The sequence below is a fragment of the Caloenas nicobarica genome, chromosome 5, assembly GCF_036013445.1.
Source record: "Caloenas nicobarica isolate bCalNic1 chromosome 5, bCalNic1.hap1, whole genome shotgun sequence".
NCBI classification, from domain to species: domain Eukaryota; kingdom Metazoa; phylum Chordata; class Aves; order Columbiformes; family Columbidae; genus Caloenas; species Caloenas nicobarica.
The window spans coordinates 33568904-33583334 of record NC_088249.1 but is presented as its reverse complement, the minus strand read 5'-3'; the positions used below and the strand labels follow the sequence as shown (position 1 = coordinate 33583334).

Sequence of the window (14431 nt, the reverse complement as noted above, 5' to 3'; positions counted from 1 at the left end):
GATCATGAATCAAGTAGTTTGGAGAGTGTGTAATACCAGCATTGCAGGGAACAGTGACTTCGTATTTGTGGATCTCAACAGCTTTTCCTCTCCGATGGAGTATGCAGTAAAAGAAAAGCCAGATTTCTGTTAGAATTGAGGTGGTCACTTACGTATTTACTGCCAATGATCAAAGATTGAAAGTACATTAATTCAGACAATGGGATACAAATTAGCAGTAGTGAGGCTAATTAGCACTTTGAGAAGTGTTCCTCCTAATATTGCAGGTAATTTATGAATTTACAGATTTTAAATCTAAGAGGATGCTCTAGCTGAACCAAAACCATAAACTTCATAGAAGAATTAATTAGGTGGAACTTTATGATCTGTCTTGCACAGAAAATCAGAGATCCGGCTGTACAGAGGGAAACAGGAGATCACTTCTCTGGCATCTACAATTTCAGCTCATAAACCTACTGTTTCAGCCATTGTCCAGCAATTCTATTCTATCTGATCCTTTGTTCAGCACACTAAGTAACCATGTCTTTGTGTGTTTGAAAGGTCTTTTTTTTTCTAGCACTATAAAAATCTTAGCTCATATGATAGAAATATTATTATTGCTTCCTAAAAAATTTGTCATCCTCTAAATTAGCCAGACAAGACTCTTCATTTTCAAAATATTAATTTTTGTACTATTCAGACAGAAGGGAAATGTTCTGATTTCTCAGCGGGTGCTGCTAGCGCACATTTCTACACTCCCGACAGATCTCAATGATATGCAGAGGTCTGTATGTTTGGATCTTGACACTAAACCAAAACTTTCTACTAATAATGTATGCTGGAATAATTTAAGGAGTCTTACAAAGACTGGACTGGAAAATTATGAGGATTTCGTCGTTATGTTCATTTATATGTGCTGTTCAGCCCCTTGCAGTATGCTTCTCTGCTGAAGGACACACTGAATGTAAACTGCTATTTCAGAGAGAATACATTAACCAGAGTCTCAGATATGTTGCTATGGTGTGAAAAATATTTAGTTTTACTAGAATCTTTGTTCATTTTGTTAAATGTATTGTTAGGAAACCATCTTAACAGAAAGGTTTTTAAATGATTTATATAGAATGTTGATACCCTTTGACAAAATGAGGAGCAAAAATTTTTTCTTTTGCGTTAGCTGAAACTAATATAGGCCTGATAGTTCCTCTGCATGCCATCACATAATGTAAAAGTTCAAAATGTTGTTAAGCTTAAAAGAAACAAACAAAAGGCCCTCACAAATCTTAAAAGAAAAAGCCAGAATGTCTGATCAAACTTGTGAGAATTGTCAAGATGTCTGACTCTCGGCTTCCACTAAAACTCCATTAGAATAGGTGACCTCTACAGGGTGTTTTGTATCCCACTAATTCAATTATTTCTTTTTCCACAGCTTAGGACTTATCACAGAAATGTTTTTCTGTCTTATTTATATGAGTGAGCTTAAACATCTAAACAGATACTTGTTTCTTTGTGTCATGAGGAAAACATATTTCAAACAGACAAAGATCAGGCTGTTTAAAGTTTTACTTATTAGCTTCTATCCTCTGAAATGACTTTTTAAGAAAACTGAATTATTAATGAGTGAAGAAAAATTTCTTCTTCTAAATTAGCTGAAAATAACTTCACAGAACAGTAACTATGCAAGTGATTAATAGGTTAGAATGGCGTATTTAGTTTTATGTGTGCTAACACTGCTTTGCTTTAAATGACTGACCTGTATTTAAGACAATAAAAACCAAGTTTGAGAATAGAGTACCAGTGCAATTTGATCCTGTTCTACATTTTCGTCAGATACTTTTGTCTCAGAAAACCTCACACCCCACTTCATGGCACTTCCCTCTCTGTTTGGTTCGAAGACTTCTGTATTAGTCTACCCAGCTCTGGCTAAGGTGTTAGTGCTTGAACCTTCGTGTGTTGCAGTCATTGATACGTGTACGGATTATCAGTGTGTGTCCAAAAATGCAAATAAAGTACTGTGTCGGAAACTTTTCTGAGTCCGTAGCAGCATAACCACTTGCAGTTAGACACACTCAAAATTCTTATACTGTATTCCAAAGGAATCAAGATAAATCTCTTCCCTTCTTCTCCACATTTATTTAAAATTCTATCTGAAAAGAAGCATTTCCTTGCAAGATTATAGAAAAGTACAAGAGGTATAGATGACACAGATATAGTAGATTGTAATAAAGGTGATATTCTTATGTGCACACCTGCAGTAAATGTGTATGTAAGCTGCATGTAATAACAAGATAATATAACCAAATCCTGCAACAGTGCCCAACGGGCAAACGTGCATCTCCTGTAACTTTTTGTTTAACTTGGGAAGTTGTTTGCAAGTAAGAAAATGTATCAAAGCAAAATGAAACAAGTTAAATCATGCGGAAGTTACATAGCACTTGCTGAATAATTTTAATTTATGGATTTTATCTGAAATTTATCAGATTCTTACTTGGATATATAAGCCCAAAAGCTGTAACGGCCTTCTGCACTGTAAAAAATCATGGATCCTCTCAAACATAAATTTGGGGTTATTTAGTCATACATTGAATTCATTTGCATTATGGTTTCAAATTCCCATTGAAACAGGAAAGGTAAGGGTTCTAGAAAAGAATTATCAAATAGGAGCCCTCCTGTCAAAGATAAGCCTGCATTATAACAAGAAAATAAAATAGCAATCTTGGCAGTATAACCTGCCAGGCTCTGACCAGATAAGAGGAGGTGGTGGGTTTTAGCAGCTTTCGCAGTGGCATAACTCACGGGGGATAGTGTCAGTGACAGGTTTATAGGAATTAATGGTGCTGATACTTGGTTTTGCTGTCATGATGATTCCTGTAAATGCTACTGGTGGGTTCTGGTGAGTAAATAGTTAGTAATTTACTGTGATCAACATTAAACTATTTCTGATTTTGCGTTTACTTTAAAAATGGTGCTCAAAAAATTCCAAATCCTGTCTGATTGACACTGAAATGCTCTTTATGTGAGAGTTTGTTTATGGGCAGTGATTCTTTTGACAGATTTACAAGTGTCTGTGGAGTTTTAAAGGACTATTGCCCAATAGGCATTAAGTGAGAGACATTCTATTTTGTAAATATTTTCACTTATATTGGGGATTTTTAAAGAACTTCTGGAGCCAAGTACTGCATTAAATCTGAAGACAGTGGCAAACTGATAATCAGCAGTTTCCATCTTTGTTTTAATGTTTTGCTAATGGTTTCCATTTCTGTGGCCAAGATTTGCCGTGGGTGAAGTCTGATGTACATCCAAAAATTTGTAAGGGCTTTAAAATACTATTGCACACTTGCATTTTCTTTTTTTTTTCTTTTTTTTTCTTTTTTTTTTTTGTAATAGCTCATTTAGAAATAAACAATTTTCAAAGTAGCATGTTACATTTAATTTCACTAACATACAGTACATACCAAGAAAATGAACCAAAAGTTTATTACAGTAATGGAGAATTTGCATCTGTTTGAACTCAGTATTGCTGAAACAAGTTGTTTATTTTCTCAAATGATTATTTTGGAATGAAATGGTGAGAGAAGTGTACGTGTGGTGTGCTAGCTGTCAGATTCCTCAGAATTCCTTCAGATTCCTCAGAATTTCAAATTTATTCAAATATTTCAGTGCAGTTGACTTTAAACAGAGTTAGTTAACCTTCAATTGCCCAGATACTTTTTTGTTTGTTTGTCAACCAAAAGTATAGGTTATTGAGTGAAGTATGACCTAAATTCAGAGTCAATTAAAGGAGGGTTAAGCAGTATAGGGCAAATACATTACTCTTGTGATTTTCACTTCTTCACCCTTGGCCTTGACTCCTTTAGCTCAAAGCTAAAACTTTCTCAGAGCCCTTCGGTCTATTTTGGCAGTTATCTGAAAGAACTTCTGGAAGTAAACTGATAGATTTTAGTTTTAGATAGATATCATATAGATAAATATCAGCACAGAGAATCATCCAAAGGTCTCTTTTTAAGGCTTTCCAATAACGTAAATTCTTAGAGTCTGCCAGCATTTACTTGACTTCTTTTGTCAGTTTGCAAACTGGTATCTTATTTCAGCTCATCTCAAACTTTTAGAGTTTTAATCAGCACCCTGCTCCACTATGTCATCTGCCTCATTTGCTTTTCTTCTCTGTGCCTTTCTTCCTACTCTTCCTCTCCCTTCATGACAATTGTTGATCTTCTTGTTAAGGATGTTAGGATTCTTCTTAAGAATTTTTACCCAAATGAGCTTTTTCTCTGTATGCTGATACTTCTTCTTGTCCATATTTTCCTGTAGTTTTTCTCATCTGATTAAGGATAATCTTAGCTGTCTTGACTTAAAAAAAAAAAAAAAAAGGTTTTATATGTGCTTTCTTTTTAATTTAGAAACAATTCATGTTAGTCTTGGTCATTTAAATGTTGACATGGGACATATCTGAGTGACCTTTCTAAATTTTGTGTTTCTAAAGCTTGTAGGAAGCTTTCATTACGCCAGACAATGCATCAACAACACAATATGTTTGGGAAAACACCTTTCTAGAGTATGTTAGAGTATGTTTAGATAGAAATCTACTTCTGGATAGATTTATACAAAATTGATTATTATAAAATAATTATTGGATTGCAATTGGTGCAACCTTACCTGGTTGTGATAATCATGTGCATTCTATAGTCATTTTGTACCAAATGCCTGGACAGAATATGTGTACTAATGCTTTTACATCCTTGTCATTTTATATTTATCTAAATTAATTTCTAAATATTGCCTTATATAATTTTCTGTAGGTTTTTTTAAACACAAAAGAACCCACAAGCCTGTAGCTGCTACTTTGTTGAAACCTCAACTCAGATAGTTGACCATACTGTCTCACTTATTTTGCTAGATTTTTTCCCCTTTACAATTCTAATATGTCTGTCTTCTTCCAAAGTAAAGTGTTTCAATTTGCTTGAATAGCTGTAGAGATCTCCTAATTCTACAAATATAAGTGTAAAGCATACATAAATTTCATTCAGTGTATGAGAACCATTGTGGAAAGTTCAGATTTTTAATGATCAGAGGCACATATCATAATAAGATAATCTTTAAAAGTCATAAATATTTCCCTGATTTCTGGTTTGTTTTGCTTCATTTATTAAAGACACATAACTGTGCAGATACTAAAACACTGTCCCAATCTGTTATGTTTAAATTAATGCTCAATCCCTCCTACTATCTCACATACAAACAAATATCCACTGACTTTACTCTGAACAGTTTCAAAAGTCAGCCTTATGCTCCAGTTTGAAAGACTAGAGATTAATGATGAACTTAGGCTGTAGCCCAGGCCATTTTACATAAGCTCTGGAGCTCCCCAATAATGTCATAGTCAATAACCTACATTAATTGTGGAGGGATGCTAAATGAAAATATGCACTTAGGTGGGAACAGTTATCTTTTCAGCTTTTTCTGTAGCAACTGTCCAAATGTATTTCTGTCCTCAATTAATTGAAAAGCTGTCTTTTTTAGTAAGTATTGGTGGTCCAAGAGTATTATAGCACACTACTAGTTGTACAATAACATGTATGCATCTTTTTTCAACCTTCCATTGACTTTTTTCACTGCACTTCAAACTTACATTAACATGACATTTTAATTTCAAATTCTCAACTTCTGTTTCCACAGTTTTGTATTATTTTTGCTGCAGTAAGTTGAATTATATAAGGGTGGTAGCAATATTATGTGAATATGTTTCCTGCAGCCAAGCTGTAACTCTTGGATTTAACTCCAAAATACATTACCATCTAAATTTAGCTTCTTGAGAATGAAGAATTGCAGAAGAAAAAAATCTTATAATAGTTCATAAATTCATTTGCTAAATGGAAGGTAATTGCATTTGGATTTCTAGCAGTCTCATTTCATCTTAATATGGAACACTGGATTCTACGAAGTTTATTGGAATTTCTAGGAATGTTAAAATTCATTGGCGAATAACCTGAAGTTTTTAGAAATTGGCATGGCATCAGGTCTTGAGATGACAGATAGATGAAATAGTAAACAAATTGCAGTTAGATGTAAGTTAATTTTTTTTAAGACTTCTACTATTTCACATCATTGCCTGGAATTTGAATACTTAAGTAAAGCTGAATTCCTGCATCTGTGTTAGGAAAAATGGTTGAGTATAGGATGCCTGGCACTGATTGATTAAAATCAGTCCAGATATAAGGCATCCTCCACTCACCACAGAAACAAAGCTTAGAGCTTTAAATACCGTCTAGAATTTGTGTGTGACGTACGCTGTGTTAGTAGTGAGTCTCAGCATGCAGCTGGATTTTTAGGACAAAGTCATTACTGAAGACAAATCCCACTCTTTAAACATGTATAGAATTTTCTGTTTCTTGTGCTAGACTGGTATTGGTATTTTTTTATTTTGATGTCATTGCTGGATTCCTTAGGGCTTCTTTATTTCCATTTCCTCTAAACTAAAATGTTGACATCTACTTCTGGTAGACGAATTCTGCCACAAATGTCTCTCAACTTCTTTTTGTAGCCTCTGAAAAGCAGATGAAGTTAGTTTGCAGAGAGTCTTCTGAGGAGCATCTCCAGCCCTTCAAGGAGAAGTTAGAGGAATTCTTCCAGAAAGGTAATGTTACTTAACAAAACCAAAACCAAATCAAACCAAACAAAAAAAACCCTTGGCTAATAGTGTAGTGATTTACAAAGTTATATATAATGCAAGCTGCATTAAATATCTGTTGCCTCTGAAAATTTGAAAATTCCTTCTATCTGTTATGGGTTGTGTTCCTAATGTGCCTAGTATATGTTAAGAATAATGGATATACAGATGTGTACATCACTTTTCAAAGATAGTTGTTCTCTTGATCTTACTCGTTTCCTATTGATTATTTTCTGCTTTGTTCTTTATCATTATTTGTAGGCAAAATGAAAAAGATACTCATCATAGACCAAATTTGTCAGAAGGAATATAAAGCTTCAAGTTTATAAAAGACAAGAATGAAAAATACCCTTCTAGAGAAAGTCCAGATATATATATAAAAATATATGTACATGAAGTAATAGCCTCTTTTATCAGAAGTGTGGGCTTATGAACTGAGTACTTCAGATTTAAAGATTTTGTTTTGTGTGAGACAGAAATAGGCGTAAGGAAGTGATTTACCACAGTAGAGTCTGGAGACAACCAGAGTGAGATCCGAGGCACAATTAGATCATCAGTTCAAGACAATGTAGGTGCAGGTTGCTGGTGTTGAATGGAACAGTCCAGCTCTCTCCTGTTTCCCAGGCTATGCATTTCCTCACTACTGGCCAGAAAAGCACCAGAGCAGAGCAGTTAAAATGATAGACTTGGGTATCGATCTGGATCATAATTCAATTTTGCCCAGGTCTTGCCAAGACCCTAACTGAATGGTGTCTTCCATGATTATATCACAGATTCTGTAATTCTTATTACACCCTGGATCTCCTGAGGACTGTTGTGCTTATTCCAATAGGCAGCTAAGCACCACACAGATGCTCACTCACACCCCCTTGGTGGGGTTGGAACAAGGGTCAGAAAGGTAAAAAAGAGAAGACTCATGAGTTGAGATAAAGACAATTCAATACGGGAAAGCAAAAGCTGCATGCAGAAGCAAAGCAAAACAAGGGATTCATTCCCTACTTCCCATGGGCAGGCAGGTGTTCAGCCACCTCCAGGAAAGCTGGGCTCCATCATGTGCAGCCACTACTGGGGAAGACAAATGCCATAACTCTGAACTTCACTCCTTACTCCTTCTTTCCCAAGATTTATTGTTGAGCATGAAGTCATATGGTATGGGTTATCCTTTTGGTCGATTTGGCCAGCTGTCCCAGCTGTGGACCCTCCCAAACTCTTGTGCACCTCCAGCCTACTTTCTGGGGGTTGGCATTAGAAATAGGGAAGCTCTTGATGCTGTGCAAGCACTGTTGAGCAACAGCTGAAACATGGGTGAGTTATCAACACTGTTTAGGTCACAAATCCAATACACAGCACCATTCAAGCTGCTATGAAGAAATTTAACTTCACCCCAGCTAAAACCAGCAGAAGGAACAGCAAATGCATATCGTGACAGTCCCAAAAAATAAAGGTGACACAGCATCTAGTTTCTCCTACACAAATGAGCTACCCTTCTTTCTGATGAGGGGAATATGATAAAAATGCCCAACTGACCTTGGCAGAAGAATAGTTCTGCTTTAGACAAAATTGTAATTTAAGTTTGCATTATCATTTCAAATAGAAAAACATATTCCTCCAGCATTTGCCCTGTTTATGCCTATTGATGTGGAAACAGATATATTTATCATCGTCAATGTAACAGAAAATTTTATCCTTCTGTTTGTGAATAACATACATTAAAAGAAAAAAAAAGAGCAGTTATGTTTCTGCATGGTGTTTTGGAACAATGAGTTCTTTATAGAAACAAAATTTATTAGACACTTTTTAGTGTTTCAGGTTATTTGTGTTCTGGAAAGAGCAAAACCACAGAGGCTACATACTCGTCCACTTTCTTCTTATGTTCCCTTGTTCTCCTTTTGATTTATAATATTATGTTTTATAGTATCTAATCATATACGTTTAATTTTATCTAACTTCTCATCTTTTGACATTTCTGTTTCATCTAACTTTTTCTGAGGTGACTTGTCAGTTTTTTGTCTTATCCTATAATTATTGACTCTTCAGAAATTCTTCAGAATTATTGACCCTATTTCTCCTTCAGTCACCTGATTGATTTGAATCTTTGTAATTGGTGACTGGTACTTTCTGTGACATTAGAATGGAAATCCTGTAAAATTCTACACTGAAGATAGCTAAAAATAACACAGAAACCCATCATGATTTATGGTACTAGAATAGGCATCGGATAAATGTCAAGCTTAGATGTTCAGTTTAGGTAACTCAGCTGCTTCTCTGAAATCAGGAGTTAACCGATAATATTGTGCATCCGTTAAGCATCTGCTTTCGGGTTTGTTTGTTTAAAAAACAGTTGTGGCTTGTTTAACCAAACGTAAGAAAAAATCGCCTGTCATCTTTCTGCCAGCTCACAGCAAGTATCCAAAGCTCAGATGCTTTTCTGAAACTTCTGGCTTGAAGATAGGGCTGGAACTCATAGATATTCAGGTTTTTCTCATACACACAATTTCCCATCATTTCTAGTCAATGCTAAGTTGGAAATACTATAAGAAAAAAACCATATTGATTTGCTTAAACTGAACTGTTTACATTTCCTAATTACAATTAATAGCAATTAAATCTAATACTTGCTGTGTTGTAACAAAAAACACTGGGAGTGTTATGGAGACTGACATTCTAAAATGCTAGAGGGGATAAACTGTACTTCTGCTGATGTCAGTGCTGTTTTGTATAACTGGATGTAATGTAGCCTAATGCCTTCAACAGGGAATTAGGTGCCAGAACCTTTAGGTTCTATTCCCAATTTAGCTGCTTGACATGTGATGCTAGAGTAGTTGGTTAATCCCTTTTTCAGAGAGCACTTCACTTTTCTGGTATACAGAATGTTAAATAATGATTCTTTCTATTTTTTGTAGTGAAAGATAATCTTTGTCAAGTACTTTGTGATTCCCACATGAAAGACATCATGTGTAAACTGTGTTAATACTTCATTAGCTGTATTTGATATGCCTGTGCTTTTTGAAAGGGGCTTAGATTATTCTTCAAGTGGAAATAATCTTTAGTAGATTTAATTATATGCAACATACTATATTAGTTTTACTATGATATGGAGGCCTAAAAATTACTGTAAATTAATACACATCTACTGTATTTCTCATGGAATAATGGTATTTTTTTCAGAAATATCTTCTTAATCTTTTCCATTTAATTTGCCATGGTATGCAAAAAGAAGTTTGAAATTATGAAATTAATGGTTGGCTTGGATTGCTCCTTAACGTATGAAATCCTTTCTCAGAATTGCTTAGAAGAAAATTCCTCTTTTGATATGAAGCTATTTCACACCAAAAAATCAGAATAGTTAGATGAATATGAGAAAGATGCAAAATACTCTATATTGAAAAGGAGAAAACATTTTGGTTACTGCAGCTATGAAGCTCACTAGAAAGCATCCTGGCCAGTAGCCATTTGTGTTAGTTTTTCATGACATTTTTTATCCTCCTGGTGCATTGCCTCAAGAATAATGCAAACAAGAAAGAAAATTACATACAGGAGTAGGCAACTAGCCTTGATAACATTTATTTCTTATTTTGCTGCTTGACTATTTCATATCGTTTGTCTATTTTAATAAATGTAGAAATGCATAATACAGATTCATGCAGGATGCTCTGGTCCCAAATTCCCCTTCATTGGTTCCTGGTCAGAAAGTATGTAAAAACTTTAATCTGGGATCAATTTCCTCCCTTATATACTGGAATGTGCAAATCAAAAGGTCTTTCTACTTCATAACAGTTAACATAGGAAGAGCATAGCTGCCTCTCTTTATTTTTCTAAGAGTAAAGCAGCATCTCGACGATGAAGACTTTGTTATTAAAGGAATTCATTTAGTTTACAGCAGAGTCTGGTTAGCAAGTTGTCTGATGTCAAGACAGACTAGTTTTTGAAAATCATTAATAGTGGAAAGCAAAGCTGTTTGGGAAAGGCACATGATACACTGAAGTGTCCAAGGTAATAAGCAAGATGGAGAGGGAGGGATTTGTCAAATAGAGTAGATCTGTTGAGATTAATCTCATAGTAAAAGGAATTATTCTATGTTTAGAATTCTAGCCTGGCACTTAGGAAGCATTGGTGAAGTTCATTGCTTTGCTACAACTGCTGTATGGCGTATACCACTTAAAAGATAAACACTATGCAGTCATGGGACCATACAGTAGAAAAACAGAGTCATAGACAAAGCTACTCACTGCAGCATTATGTCAGGAGGTAGTGCATTTTTCAGAGAAGGTTAGCGACCACATGGAAAGTGTCAGTAGATCTGATTCTGACTGCTGAGTAATTTCTTCTTGATAGTTTTAGCCAAGCTGCAGTAGCTACCCGGGCATGTATCCAGTCTATTGTTCTTTTTAATGTATTTCTGGTGCAGAACAGGAGCTTTGATCCACATTTCCTCATTTGCCTGTTGGAATGCACCATAGAGGATTGCTGAGGTAGTCCAGTGGGACAAAAAATAAGAAATAAACTCTAGTAAAGCTAGCTCCCTTCACTTGTATGTTAACTGCTTTCTGTTTTATGTCATTCTTGGGGGGATTATACAAAGAAATTAAGAAATGTTATGAAAAAAACAACTACTACGTGTACTGGCCAGAAACTCTGATCAAAACTGCTACAGTCTCAGGCATGAGAGTAGACAGGATAAAAAGGGAGACTTGTGTAATTCTGTAACATCCCTGGCTGCCAAAAAGGCAGAGAGCTTGTTCCTGGCCTTCTGAAATGTATGAATCTATTTCACGTGAATTGTTTGATCCAGGTTACTACAACTACATAAATAATTGTTCCTTCCTTTCTCATGCATGTCCCCATGCCTTCATGCCTCTCCATCAGTTCCATCTTCATAACTTTATTTCCAGAAAAATAATTTATTCTGTTTAAGTAACAAATTCTCATTGGATTCTGTATTTTCTTACAAATGTGCTCAGAAGTAAGAAGCTGAAATAGTGATTCTTTATTTGGAATCACTGGTTTTTAGACAACAGAGTTTTAAATGAAACGTTGTTGAGGTATGTTTGACTTCTTTTAAACAAATAATTGAAAGCCTGAATCATTTAGGTCAGGTGTGTCAAACTCATTTTCACTGGGGGACGCATCAGCCTCGCAGTTGCCTTCAAAGGGCCAAATGCAATTTTAGGACTGTATAAATAAAACTACTCCTATATAACTCCTCCTAAAATTACATTCGGCCCCTTGAAGGCAATCGTGAGGCTGATGTGGCCCCCAGTGAAAAATGAGTTTGACATCCCTGATTTAGATCTTAATTTCAAGCTGATGTCCAGGAAGATATTTTATTGTTGTTGGTTTTCATTCCTAATATCCCTACTCAAATAATTTTATTTTCATATTACTTGTTACCATCTCAGATTTATTTTCACCCAACTTTACTTGCTTCCATTTTCTTCCTCAACAACACATAAAATACCATCTCATAATAACTTTCATATAAGAAATTTATGCCACTGACTGTAACTATACTGTAATATATTTCAGCTGGCAGACTTCCAGCTTCTTGTTGATTATTTCCTGCTTGTTCCTAGGTATATAAACATTCCATCTTAAATTTTTTTGTACTATAGATGCTCATACTTGGTGATTTATTAACCCAGGGGAAGCAACCTTCATTTGTTAGTTTATACGCACGTATTTTGATTGTAGGAGGATGACAGCATAATTATTATATTACAGCAAAAAAAAATGTATTTCCACTCAAAACACTCCTGCTTTTTGATCAAACCAGTCTATGAAGTATAAAGCAGGATGCTAGCACCATTTAGTAGTAGAGAATCAGAAGTCAAGAATACCCCAAGTCACTATCATCAGTACCATTTTCACAATACAATAATATTTCTTATTTCTCTCTTACTGTCAACAGGACATACCTTTATAAATTTCAATGCAGTTGAAGATTAGGAATAAATTTACATTGGTATTTATTTTCTTTAAGAGTCTGCCACCATTATACTGTTGTTTTTAAAACAGATATAAAGATTATGTTTTAAGTCCCTATTCACAGAAGTTTGGTAGAGCTTGCCTGTAATGACTTCCCAAAATATCAGAAACCCCCAAGAAATATTTTAAATTCTTGCTTCTCTGCAGTAAAAATATAGCTTTTCTCTCCAAGAAGAATATTAACAGAAAGGAAGAAAAATATTCTAAAACTGCATATGACACTAAGTCATCTACTTGTCTTTCCACTAGTGTTGTACTCCTCTACCTTAGTTTACATATCAGATTATGGTACTTAGGTTCCATTTTATTTGTCAAGCTCTTGAACATTTTAATGCTGAATAAGTGCAGCAAGAAAATCAAGAACAGTTTTTAAGAGCAGCAATTATCAGTAACAGCTGCCTTTTAAAATATGGTCTGTAAACAACAGCAGAAGAGCAACAGCCCTTACAAGGATCTTACAGTTGCCCTGATTTTCTGTTACCTGCAATTATGAAGCTGCTTCTGTCAGCCAAAAACTATATCTCCATAAAGATAACCAGTCCAACAGGATGTCAGACTCTCTTGCAGATTCTGTGACTATCCAGTCTGCATATCAAATACTATTTCTTCCTTTTGTGAATAAACTGTACAAATATGAAGACTTTTAACTTCAAAGCATTATTTTCTGTTATATTTATCATAACTGGTTTTTTTCCCCTTCATTTTTTTTCACTGAGATATTTTATTATCTCTGCCACACATATGCAGTTCTCACATTAAACAGTGTGGGAGGATATTTACGTCCAGTGTCAAACATGAAAAATATGTCATGCTTCCTTGCAGTGATAATGTTTGCTTAAAACTTTTTATCCTTCCCAGCAATGACATTACAGACCAGGCAAAGTTTGTGTTTAGATGTGGAACGCTGTTTTATATGCCAGCAGCAGAACTACTTTAATCTTTCAAACTGTTTGTGACAGTCATAACTGTTTTCATCACTCAAAGATCGTTGTATTTAAACAGATGAAAGAGTGATTTACATAAATTGGCATGAGTCTGCAAAGCACAGAACCTTATTGCTGGTACTCTGAGATTGTATAGTTAGACAATAGCCTCAGTCCGTAAGACACCAAATAAGGTGTCCTGGAATGTAATTGCATCCACATGTCCCTAACTGATGCAATATTGACAGTGAACTAATTCAAAGAACAAGAATTTGCTCTGAAATTTCCTCCTACACTACCAGAAGAATTACCAACATCAAAGTCCTGAAAATTGATGTTAATTAAAGCTATGACTTTTCAGGAAACCTTAAATTGATTATTTTTAAAACAGATACACATCAAATTGCTATAATCCACTAAAAACTGCTAAAAAATCAGTTCCACTACGTCATGACTTACTATCAAATTAGACGGTTACCCTCCCTTAGAATATGTAATATGAATCTAATTTAGAAGGACTTGTAATTAAAAATTCAGTGTCATCTTCTCTCAGAAGACAAGGAAAGAATCTTTTAGAGACAACAGTTCCTTCTAGCTTATTTTCAATTTGATTGTGTTATTCTGAATTACTGTGGCTGCTGCAAAGTCACCAGCATTTTATGAGAAATATTTCCTGTTAATAGCAACTGCGTGACATAATTAATGTCAGTTTGAGACACTTTTTTTAGTACAAAAAATTATTATGTATATTGTAGTTATAAAATCTATACCTAAAATTACTAATACCTTTAGAATAACCACTATCAGCTGTCTGGAGTCTAACATTCTCTTTACATTCTCATTAAAACTCTCATTTTCTGTTCAATTCCACTAAATTTCT

The 14431-nt window shown here is 34.8% G+C and overlaps 1 protein-coding gene across 1 annotated transcript in view; it reads left to right on the top strand.

Moving 5' to 3' along the window:
• FMN1 (formin 1) overlaps positions 1-14431 on the top strand; it is a 137870-nt gene that overhangs the window by 95420 nt on the left and 28019 nt on the right. The window contains exon 13 of the mRNA XM_065636384.1: positions 6518-6610. Within this exon, the coding sequence (XP_065492456.1) occupies positions 6518-6610 (93 nt within the window). The remainder of the gene's footprint in view (positions 1-6517; positions 6611-14431) is intronic.